At 44.8% G+C, this 12,674-nt stretch overlaps 1 protein-coding gene across 2 annotated transcripts; it reads left to right on the top strand.

Moving 5' to 3' along the window:
- Positions 1-12: 12 nt before the first annotated feature.
- Positions 13-11,795, top strand: dnajb5 (DnaJ heat shock protein family (Hsp40) member B5). Of its 2 annotated transcripts, XM_047591668.1 has the most exons (5): positions 13-2,645; positions 2,850-3,186; positions 3,957-4,221; positions 4,967-5,628; positions 9,669-11,795. In XM_047591668.1, the coding sequence occupies exons 3-5, from the start codon at positions 4,011-4,013 to the stop codon at positions 9,900-9,902; spliced, it is 1,107 nt and encodes a 368-aa protein (XP_047447624.1). In that variant the 5' UTR covers positions 13-2,645; positions 2,850-3,186; positions 3,957-4,010; the 3' UTR covers positions 9,903-11,795. The 2 variants fall into 2 exon arrangements, with proteins under 2 accessions (XP_047447624.1, XP_047447625.1); XM_047591669.1 differs by lacking the exon at positions 2,850-3,186.
- Positions 11,796-12,674: the final 879 nt, after the last annotated feature.

Here is a 12,674-nt window from a genome sequence, read left to right as displayed (position 1 = left end):
TGTCCCCCGCTAAAATAGCAGCTTTTACAAAGACTTTTCAGAAGCGCTCCTAAAAAAGAAAAATTGAGCTGTGTTGCTTTTGTGTGCATGTATACCTCCAGCATCCTCGTTTGACTCCACATCGACTGTCTGGGAGAAAACCTCTCTTCAGGCAACAGTGGTCTCTATGGTTACGGGAAGGGTAGAAGTGAGAGAGGAGGTGGAAAGGACGGGGTGTTCTGAGGCTGTGAGAGGGAGAGAAGAGGATGGGAGGTGGGAGACGCTCACAGACACTTACTGCTGCCTCCTCTTGGCTTTCAAAAACAGCCAGCGATGTGCTGGTTGAAGCCCTCGTCTGCTGTCTCTCGCTGTTTAGGTAACCCTCTGCCCCCCCCCGTCTCTCGGCTCAGGCGGCAGAGTAACACCGACTCCATCGGTGTTCACGGGACGACTTGATCTCAAACGTGCTGTGTTCACGCGCCACACACTCGTGGACATGTTCAGAGGATCCACTCCTGAGACGGAGCACTCCTGTCTGACACATCACTGTCTGGCAGATTCCCGTGTCACCATGGAAACCCTGCATCAGGTCGAGAATAGTTGTTCCTAAACTGTAATATGGTACACGCCGCATCAGAGGGACACGTGGATGAGCTCCCATCAGTCGTTAATGGAAGTTAGGACGCAGACATAAAACAAACACAACAGCAGAGGTCAGATTCTCTGAGAATTCACCACTTACACAAGAACATCTGTGAGAGACGGGTAAAAATCATCAGTTGTATAACCTGAGCATTATTGGCACAGGCTGATGCAGATTTCAGGTCTCGCATTAACCGGATACTTCCCTTAGTGCATTGCAACATGTTTCAGAGTCTGTTCCAGGCGGAGTCGAGGCTCCTGCATGAATAACACTCCACTGCTGCACAACCAGTTGCTCTTCTGGGACAGCTGCACCGGCCAGAAGTCCCTCCCTGCTGCCAAAACACATTCACTCAGCCGGACACACAGGAATGTCTCTCACTATGCTCCTGCACGGCCGCAGAAAACACTCTGCTCTACATGCTTGCGTTGTTTTGAATGTTAAGTGCCTGAGTACATGTACAGTACGTGTGCAAGAGCAAGTGTGTATATTTGCGTGTGTCAGACAGACTCCTCCATTGAGACTCCCACCTTTCTCACACCTCCTCGCCAGCCTTGTTGGGACTTATGACTCAAACTTAAATGAGTCCCTCTATCTCGCTCTCTGCATCCAGCATTGACCGAGCAGAGCTGAAGCGCTTCACCCCACTGAGTCTGCCTTCCTGTGCACTTAACGCTAAAAGTCATCAATAATGACTCAGACCTGCACCTGTGATATAATACTTCTTCTTTTTCTTCTTTTTTTTTTGAAAGCTGGGTGGGCTGATGGTTGTTTTGATCAGAACTGAAGAAGGTGGTGGAGTCAGGGAGGAATATTTGGCCTTCAGGACCAACACACACACACACACACACACACAAACTCCACTGAGAGAAAATTGTGTTGAACAAGCTAGTGGCGTCTCATCTGTAGATTGTGAGAAAGATGACTCTGGGGCCAAGCGCTTGGAGTTATTTAGTTCAATCTGGGCTACCACCTCTTAACCCCTTGTCATCCAGTGTTTGTCAGCTATTGGTCAAGTTTTGCTGTTAGTTGGGATATTTTGGAACAAAGAGTTGTGAAAATGAGGGCTTTGACTTCTGGTATTAAGAACAAGATGTTAAATTACGTCTGTTAAGACCATTTTAAAAAAAGGACATCCATAGGCTTCCAACTATTTCAATACTATGGAATACTATTTCAAAACCAGGTGCAGCTCTCCATTGCAGCTGTGGGTCAAGGTTTGGCGAAAGGGTTAATGTTGGGATGGGGGCATACCATCTCTGGCTTTTACCTGCAGTTTACTCACTTTTCTCTATTCGGGAAACCTCAAACAAGTCCAGCTGCTTTGTTTTAATGTTCTTTAAGATGCTTTAAATATCTTAAACAGAGAATAAACCATTTCTCCGGATGTCTGTGCCACCCTGTACCTAACTAATGCTGGTGAGAAGTGGTGTTACAAATTTGGTGCAGTAGAAATGAAACGTTGCATCCATTTGAATCACGGTGCCACCAGGTAGGCAGGGGATCTCCAGCGTGGGAAGAGTTAAAATTGTGGTTTATTTGGGAGTTAGAATAGAAGTTCAGTTTTTCAAAGATAAGATATGAAAATGTGCATGTGTGTTTGTGTGTGTGTGTGTAGTCATCACATGACTCAGCGGTGTTTATACAGACTCGGTCCAGGCACGACTACATAATCACGCGCATAAACACGCACTTTTATTTATTTTTTTATTTTTTTAATGAAGCTATCAGGATTCTCTCCCTCTCTCCAAATATGACTCGGTCTCTCCTCACGGAGAAGCACAGCCTCACACCTCTGACCTGCCTGCTCACACCGGCCAATCTTTGGGGAAAGCAGAAAGTTAAAGCAATGCCACCAGCTCCCGTCCTCCGGTTAAACTTGATCTAAACTCAGAGAGCGTATTTGCGAGCAGACCCCGAACAAAGAGCTGGCTGCTGTCTGGGAAGGGTTGGGTCTCTTCTCTCAAGGCTGAGATTTTCAGACACCGGGACCAGAATCGGACACGAGGCAGCAGCAGGCTCGGTAAGGACACATTTCTATGCTTAAAACTCCAAAAAGTGAAATCTTGAGTAAAAAAAAAAAATGGTGCACATTTGATTACTGATCACGAATGGGGGTATATTTACAAAAGCATCAGTGTCGAATAAGTAACTATTCGTGCATCCTTGCGATCAAAAAGGGTTGTTTTTTGCGCTCCATTTTTTTTTTTTTTTTTTTTTTTTTTAGCCTTTCCCAATCCCGTTATAGGTGAGCGCTAAGAAGCTGCTGCAGATATGGATGTGCGTCCATGGCTGTCTGTGTGGGCAGTTGCTCGAGGTTTTCCAGTGAAGCGTCAGATGGACCTCAGTAGTGTTTGGTCACCGGTTATTTCGGAGCCGGTGATCCTCCCGGCGTCCTGACGTCAATTTATAAGGACCCAGCAGTGCCTGGGCGGCAGGCAGACAGCAAGACCTGGGGGGAAGAAAGAAACTGAGAAACATAGAAAGAAAGAGAGAGGGAGAGAGGAAAGAGAGAAGAGCCGGACCATGTTGATCTGATTCTCCGTTAATTGCAGGGTATTCTGGTAGGATTGCCTTTTTTTTTAATTACATTTTTTTCTCCTTTTATTTTTTCTATGGATTCGGAACCACGTGTTCACTTAGTGATATTTCATTTTCATTGTGTGTGTCACTGAAAAAAAGAAAATGTCTCTGGTTTATTTTATCCCTCGGAATAACCCAGCGGTTGTTCGGGTAGCCAGTGTTCAGATTGCCGGTCTTAATGGCCGTAATGGCTGTATATCTATCATAGCCTAATATGAACGGTGCCTGTAACAGCACAGCCTGTGCCATAAGCGGTGTGGTATAACGTTATAACCGGGCTTTTTCTTCGGGAGATCGCCGTGTCCTGTCCGGAGATACACCGCAGTGTCTCGGTGAAGGGGGTTTCTTCTGCCTGTCAGACTGTGAGTCTCTGGCCCAGCTGGTAAAACACGGCACAGTGGAGGCAGATCATCAGTAACTATAATCTGACTGAGCCACATCCAAATTACTTGGGTTAAAGAAAAAAAAATCACAGGTTTCGACACAAGTGCATTTAAAATAAAATATTGTGTTGAGCTGACAGGGAGAAGACCTTTCATAAAGCTCACGAAGGGGATTCCTCAGCACTCCACCTGACTCTACACCACATCACCATAGCAACAATTAGTAAAACCAGCACTATTTGTTCCCTTTGAAGCCCATTGACTTCACAGCACGCCACTGCCTTCTGCAGCTCTGCCAGATCATATATGCAAGTCTCTTGCACCCTTAGATGAGACGAGGTTCTTACATTTGCCTTGTTTCTCGCCAGTGACTGACCACAGCCTGAGCTGACGACGTGGGTCCCAGTCCTAAGTCTGCAGCTATGGGGAAGGACTACTACAAGACCCTGGGGATCCCCAAAGGCTCCAACGAGGAGGAGATCAAGAAAGCGTACCGCCGCATGGCGCTCCGCTTCCACCCGGACAAGAACAAAGATGCCAACGCGGAGGAGAAGTTCAAGGAGATCGCCGAGGCCTACGAGGTACTCAGTGACCCCAAGAAGAGGGTCGTCTACGATCAGCTGGGAGAGGAAGGTGAGCAGGGGTGGGGTGGTGTCTGTCGTCTGTCTATGTCTGGATCACTGGTCAAAGAGTTCATGCAGAGCGGGCTTGCAGAGCTTTGTGGATGACGCCTTATTAAACAGGCGTTTTGATGGATTAAATTGATATTGAAATAGCTCAGGAACAGACCCAGCATCTAATATCACAGTGGAGAGCTTTGGTGGGTTCCAGTCACTGAAGTAATAATGCTGCCTCTTCAATTTTTATGTGCCGGAACATGCGTGTTATTGTCTATTGTTATCTGTATCGTCAACAACACTTACCAGCTCTAATACTTTATAGTCTACCTCAGCTGCTAGTGTGGAGTGTGTATAACTGTGTGTGTTAGCTGACAGACAGATGGCTTTAGATCATTACGTGGTTGAGATATGAATAGCAGCGACTGCTTTAGTTTGCATTTGTGGGTGTTTTGTCCGTGTGTCTGCGTTGAAAAGGTGTTTGTGCGTATTTGTGTGAGTGTGTTGGATGGAGCGACCTGGTATTTCATGAGTTCCTCCACCAGCAGCACCGTTGAAAGATCAGTGATGCTGTGGGATTCTTCCCGCCCACATGGGCTCCACTTTTGTATCTACCATTACCCACACTGTATCTTTTCTGAACACGGCCCTGTGTCTGCTCTAACAGAGTTTGCATTAATGTGTGTATTCAGCTAGTGGGTGTTTGAGTGTGTATATGTACATAGGAAGTCTCACATCCTTTCCTCACCTTTGTCTCTCAGGTTTGAAGACAGGAGGCAGCAGTTCTTCAGGTGCCCCTGGCAACGCAACGCACCACTACACTTTCCACGGAGATCCCCACGCAACCTTTGCCTCTTTCTTCGGTGGCTCCAACCCCTTCGACATGTTTTTCGGCTCGAACCGTGGCCACGGCCGCTCAAACGGTTTCTCCTTCCACAACGACCACAACAACGACACGGAGCAGGACATAGATATGGATGACGATGACCCCTTCTCTCACTTTGGGAGACCGTTTGGTTTTCCGGGAGGGATGAACAATGGCTTCCCAGGAGAGGGCCGCCGGAGGAGAGGGGTGCCATCAGAACGCTTGGGGACCAGCCGAAAGCAGCAGGACCCTCCGGTGGTCCACGAGCTGAAGGTTTCGCTGGAAGAGATCTTCCATGGCTGCACCAAGCGAATGAAGATCACCCGGCGCAGGCTGAACCCAGATGGGCGGAGCATGAGGACGGAGGACAAGATCCTCAACATCATCATCAAGAAGGGCTGGAAGGAGGGGACCAAGATTACTTTCCCGAAGGAGGGAGACGAGACCCCTGAGAACATTCCTGCTGACATAGCCTTTGTGCTTAAAGACAAAGGACACGCCCACTTCAAGAGAGACGGTTCCAATATCATTTATAACTGCAAGATCAGTCTAAAAGAGGTGCGCCCGTCTCTTTTGATCTCTCTTCTCTCTTTCCTTCTGCTTTTCTGTCATCACGCCTTTGTTGCAGTCCTGCATGTAGATCATAACACAGTGTTGCTGATATTGGGAGTTTGATTCCTAGTTTGATTCCCTGGTTTGAAATGTAATTCAGGAGCTGTGCGGGTAAATATTCATAACATTCTTATCAGTCAACATGGGGGAGGTAGTGTGTGGGAGTAATTTAAAGGTAAGATCATGTCCTGGATAGGTGGTCATATCAAACATATTGTGGAGTTAGTATGTATCTATGGAGGTGTTGCTGGAGGGCTGGATCAGTGAAAGCAGAGTCTCTACAGTCACTGTGGTGTGAGAGAGGAAGCAGGAATGTGTTGTCCTTGTGTGACTGGCCCAAAGCCATCATCCTTACTTGTTCTGCACTGCCATATAAAACACATACACAAACGCATAAGCAGGCACACAAACATCTAGTTACACACAGCCACAAACACGCATGTCAGCGTGCACACTTTTGCACACACACTCAGTCAGAGATGGATCGTAGTGGGACCATGGTGCCAACCCAGACTGCTATTACCGTGACTGGCAGGACATTTAATTAGCTGCTCCTACAAGGGCAACGGGTCCAGCACCGCTCTGTCCTGTCTGCGAATTACACAAGCTTTAATGTTTCTAATAACGCTGCCACTCACTTGTCTGCGCTCCACATGGCCGGCTAAATGGCAGGTGTTCTCAAAGAGTTGGAGATGTTAAGGGAGGATTTTTTTTTATACTCGACTCGAGCCAATTTTGAAGAGTTTTCAGTATAAAAGCAGCACTGACTCACAAATCACCACAGAAGTAATGCACTGGAACACAGCGACGCTACGAAGGCTAGTTAATGAGAGCACATTAGAGTCTGTTGAGTCACATTAAGCGGGAGGTGGTACTTGATCAAACCTGCACAGTAATTAAGTTTGCACTGCAGAGCTCCTACAGCTAAAACCCTCTGCTTTTACAGCAGCCAGATAAGAGACTTAAGTCTGACGCAGCTCAAGACGAGATGGGGGAGTGAAGTGGAGACGTGGTCGGGGTGGGAGGTATCTGGAGAATATTAGGGAAGTGGGTCAGATGATTTTGTATCCAAAGCAAATAAGAGCTCATATTCCACCGCCGCTTTCCTGAAGATGCTAAGCGCTGCAGTGAAAATCCAAGACAGAGGCGAATGCATGATGTACACAAGACAACCTGACACACATAATGTTGCAAATATTATGCAATGCAACTATAGATAATGTAGTCCAACCAAGAAGAGGGTTGGTTCCTTCTCCATATACAAAAACAGTTGGAAGGTAAAATAACTAAAAATACTTAAAAATACAGATACCGTTACCTTGTTATTGTCATTTGGCTGCTTAGTTTTCTTTTTTGTGCCTTGATGCGCAGCTTAGTTTGGTTCGGCCAAGCTCATTTGACCATGCTCTAAACTCCCAGGAGACGCCGCTCGAGGCAACTTGCAGCCCCACTGTCTTCACTGTCACAGCAGTCAGAGGCAATTAGAGAGTTTAGCTCAAGCTTGACACGCCAATTTCCCAGAAACAAACCTATATCAGGATCTGTGCAGCTGTTTGTAGTTTAAATGATGCTTCTGCAGTTTATGGCAGTTGTCTGTTCCTAGCATGAGTCAATAGCCCAGCATAGCCCATATTCAAAGAAACATACCGTGCTAAGTGTAGCATTAGCAAAAAGTATTCAGGGAGGACCGTGACTAAAGACAGTCCACAGGTTCATGAGGACTCTTTGGATTATGAGGACACTTTTAGCTGGTCCTCACACCAATGACATCAATGGTAATGGTTAGAAACTCTAGCAAATGATTGCAAGTCTGGACAGTTGTCTTACAATTCTTATAGTGTATGTGTATATGTTTGTATTTGTTTCAGTTTCTATAGCCTTGTTGTCTGAGCTGAGGCTTATGCAATCAGTGGGCCCTCGGATCAGCTGGCAGTGTGTGTCGAGCGTCATGGCAACCTGTCTCTGTGAGACTTGTGTTAGTCAATGGGACTGTTCTAAGAGGATGAGCCACTACTCTCCATTACAGTCATAGGGTAAATCACCCTTTAATGTATGTAGGGGGTAAAAGGACGTTGATGTCATGGCTGGAAAACTCTGTCTGGCCTCCGAAGCAGCTGCTCCGCTTGACCGAACTTCAACTGTCGACGTGTACGTTGATTCTTTAAAAAAAAAAAAAAAAAAGTACACCAGACGAGATGAGAAAATCCCCCTGAAATCTTAATACTACACTGGCCAAGTAATAACATGGATGGGGTCTTAGAGGTTAATCATGTGCCAATGCAGGCAAAATTACAATTACATCATGAGTGGCTGGTTGACTTAAAACGAATCATGTAGGAGTTTTTTTTTTTACATTCCTTACTGGTGCCCAGATGATATTACCCTTCATCTTGTGTCATGATAGCGAAATTGAGATTTCTATTTGCCCACTATTGTGGTTTTTGGACAAATACCAGCACTAAAGACATGTTCATCAGTCTCAGCTGTACCTTGTGTTGATATTTAGCAAATAGTAACAAGCTGAACTATGATGACCACGGATTTATGTACCATCAGCATGATGACTGTAGCATTTAGCACAAATTGCTGGATGTGGAGTCCAGGGATGCACTGCCAGAAAAGGCAAACCAAGAAATAGTTTGTGGCCTCATAGAAAATGTGCCTCGAAATGGTTACATTTTGATATATTTTGATATGTAGTGACAACCGTAAAACCCCTTTAACTTATGACGCATCAAAAACACTCCATAACCTTCCTGAGGGCCCCATTCGAACTTCACTGTGGCAGATTTTACTAGTTAATTTCACCGCCTATGTTCAGTAAGATTGGCTTGGACACTTACATACACATATAATTAGTATGTACATCTTTGTCTTAGACCCCCAGAGTCTAACATTGTCGCTCTGTGACACTGTGACCAGTATTATTAATTATTAAACAGCAGCACTGGGTAACAACTATACTAGTATAATCTTTTAAAGTACTTTTTGGGTAGTTTCCTCTTTCTTTACTAGAGAATACAACAAAAGAACCAACGGGAAACAAGAGACATATAACTATGGTCATTAGTCAGGCCATTAAAGCCTTTAATGATTTTTGAAGATAAAAAGTTAGTGTTGTCTTTTATCCCTGGGTTATTTTATGGTTTACCTCTCTGTCTTTTACTCTTTTGACCTAGAGCCCTTGTGAATTTAAAGCCATGACTCTCCACCTTCTTCCTCCCACACCTTTACCACATTTATTCACTCACTTTGTTATATGTGCATTTTCACAGTTTCCACAAAATGCATTATATAAGAAAAGGTTTGTTCTTTGCACATATGTTCATTCAACGACTTTTCTGCTGAACGATATTCACTGGAAGGCCTGAGAATTCGTGATAACCACAGGTCTCTGTGTTTAGTTTACCACTCTCTATACTAGACTGGATTCGTCAGGCGTTGTGATAAGGTGGTGAGGCTGTCTGTGTGTCTGTTAATATATGTGTGTGTGTGTGTATGTATGTAGGGATCTGACAAGCCCTCCAACTATTTACGAGCTCAGCCGATTCCTGCCTCACTTCATTAGCCCCAGCTATGAGAACGTTGCTAAAATTAGTTCCCTGTGCAATGTGTAGCCCCTCCAATGCTGACACACTTATGCACACACACACACACACACACACACACACACACACGCAGAAAACTTTTCCACTGCCAAGTCATATTTTCTGTTCCACTGCCACTCTCTAGACTCCACAGTGCTGTAATCAGTGATAAATGGTTTGTCAGGGAGACACACTTTTGCCTCTTTCTCTTAAACACACACACACACACAAAATGAACACACACAGAAAACACGACAAAAATTGCCCAGTGTTGCATAGTTGGGAAAGATAAACTTCAGGTTTTACTTCATGGAAACATGAAGTCACCGAGATAGTCATGGCTCTGGCATTTCATTCCTTCTGAGAATATTAACCCTCTCAATCTCCTCTCCTCTCCAGGCATTGTGTGGCTGCACAGTTAGCATCCCCACACTGGAAAACCGGGTTATCTCCCTGCCCTGTCACGACATCATCAAGCCAGGGACGGTGAAGCGACTCAGAGGGGAAGGCCTGCCTTTCCCGAAGAACCCGTCACAGCGCGGTGACCTCATTGTGGAGTTTTCTGTCCGTTTTCCTGACAGGATCCCTCCTCAGTCCAGAGAGATTATCAGACAGCACCTACCCCAGTCGTAGGAAGACACACCTCTAACCCTATAACCAAAACACACTCCAGACTGTACACAGAAAAAACTTTCATCCACCCTCTTATATTATAGTTACCCCCCCCCCAAATGTCCTGTTTCACCGCACACAGCACAAAACATAAGCTGTGGTTTGTAGTGACTTCACAGTGGGAGGATTGAGGAAGAGTGTCAACATGAATGGCAGGTTAAGGATGTAATTTATTCATGTTTGTTTTGTTGTTGTTTTTTTTTTTGTTGTTTTTTTTGCCCAAGCACACACGCAAGCACCTGAGCAGCGGAACGGTGCTGAGGATGGATTCAGCACGACTGTGGCTTTTACCCGAACTTCTTTTCTTAACTGTTTTTTACAGATTTACCAGTGGTTTTATATGCTGTCCAGCTCTCTGATCCTCGTCTTTTTGTGATAGGATGAAGCGTGGGATATTTTTTAAAGGAAACGTTTTGGGTTTTTTTTTTTCCTAGGATTTCTCTTTTTTTTTTTTTTTTGCAATGTGGTTAAAAATAGGATTCTTTATTTTTACCTTGAGTGTACCAGCAGCTTTAGTGTGGGCAAACCCTGGTTTTACCGTAACTCTTCCCCAACACCTGATTTTCTCATGCTTTCAGTCCAATAAAGCATTGTGCTTAAAGTTTTTAGGCCGTTTAATGTGATCCGTCTCCTCTAAAATAAGTTGATGTGTGCGTTCTTAAAGCCTCGCATCACTCCAAATATTATTAGCGTAACCGTTGCATTGGAAAATCTGGGAATGACAATCACATACTTTAACAGCAGTGTAAGCTTGGACATTACAATCTGCTCATATTATGGGTGCTTTCCCTTCTGAGCTGTGTGGCTGCTCTCAACTGAACAGCCTGGCTCAGGATCTGAGGAATATTTAGGTGCCTTAGCGCAGTGTCATACCACATATGTGAACACACACACACACACACACACAGGACACACTGTAATACAAACAGCCATGATGAGTGCAAGGCAATGTCCTATGCTGTGTTAGACGTTACCATTAGAGCTGGTAATGTGAGAAAAAACGGTAAATAAGCAAAGTCAGTACTGTATGTATGTATGTAAGTAAGAAAGAAAGAACATTCTTAGGGAGAAATTTGATACAAGACTGATGATTTTTTTTGCCAATGCATCCCTGAAAAGTGCCAAACAAGTACCGGCTGGATTTCCTAGAGGACCGTAAGAATGAATCTCAAATTCACAGAAAACAGTTCCTCTGGAAAACCCAGCTTTGTTGTGAATTCTCTGCTTTCTCTTGTGGCATTTGAAGGCCATGTCTTGGTGCTACTGTGAGCGGGGCCAAAAATAGACCGCACTGGCGTCTACTTTTTGGTTTAAACGAGTATTCAGTTTGCGATTTGATAACTGCTTCTGTCCTGTGTGACACGTGTGCATCTGACTTTTACATACTATACTGCAAGTAGAAGCCCCTGTTTAGGAAACAGGTTTGTAATATTGTAGCAGCTGTTCTCTGTCTCAGCTGCAGGGGTCTCTGAAAACTCTCTTCAGCTCTTCCTACTGTATTTACAACAATGACGAGATGTACTGTATGTATGAGTATGGATTACGCAGACAGCCATAGCAGGTCATGTATATTACGTGTACAGGGAAACGTTTGAATGACTCGCGGACGACGAATGCACTTCTTTGTTGTAAAAGATACCGACAAAAGTATGAGATGATGGGGGAGACTTGAATGACTTGTCTGAGTGTGTGATCGTCCTGCCTCTCAGAGCCTCAAGGGACGCCGGACTGTGGCGACAGCCGAGGCCGCACATGCGCCGCTGCTGAACGTCTCACCGTCACTGCTTATGTGCATTTGACAATATTTATGAACTTTTTGAGATGAAAACAAAATAAACCAAACGTGTGAAGTTCGCAGTTTGTGTCACTCGAGTTTGTGCTCTAAGAATTGACAGCTGCATCGCGCAAGACTGTGGCACGATCTGCGCCGATGAGTGTGTTAGTGTGTTTACACGCACGCCAGAGTCACAGTTTTCAGTCTTATTCAGCGTATGACGTGTGCATGGAAGTGAGTCACCGGATTCTTCACATCCTTCTACATCACATCCTTCCAAGATGGGTCTGATGATGAACACAAGTTTGGTCTGAGCATGTGTAACAATGATATAAGTAATACTCTTAATAACTGCGTGTATTATTATATCATGAAAGAAGCAACAATAGATAAACACTCCTACTCTGAAACATGACCTTGACTGGGGCTCATTGTACAATACAGTTCTTCTTCTATTCTACTTCTACTTCAATACATCTACCCAAGAGCCACAGTTACTTTGGAGATTTTATATAGTTGTGACAAACTTCTTTTAGCACAAAAGGGAAAATTATGCAATATTTTCTTAGAAATTAAATAATGAATACAAATGGGGTGGCAGTAGCTCAGGAGGTAGAGCTGCTGTCCAATAACTGAGAGGTTGGCTGTTCCGCCCAACCCCTAGTCTGTCCGTTGTGTCCTTAGGCGAGACACTTAACCCACCTTGCTCCCAGTGTGAACTCCACTGGTGTATGATTGCGAGTGAGTGGTGTTGGTGGTGGTCGGAGAAGCCGTAGGCGCGGATTGGCAGCCACGATTCAGCCTGACTGTAGTGGTAGTTTGCAACCACCAGGGGGTGACTGAGTGAGTGAATGAATAATGTGTTCAATTGTAAAAGCGCTTTGAGTGTCTATGACAAGGCGCTATACAAGAACAATGCATTATTATATATTATTATTATTATACTGTTTTATTTGTCA

The sequence above is a fragment of the Mugil cephalus genome, chromosome 8, assembly GCF_022458985.1.
Source record: "Mugil cephalus isolate CIBA_MC_2020 chromosome 8, CIBA_Mcephalus_1.1, whole genome shotgun sequence".
NCBI classification, from domain to species: Eukaryota; Metazoa; Chordata; class Actinopteri; order Mugiliformes; family Mugilidae; genus Mugil; species Mugil cephalus.
Note: the sequence above shows the minus strand (reverse complement) of the source record. Positions and strands in the feature narration are given on the sequence as shown.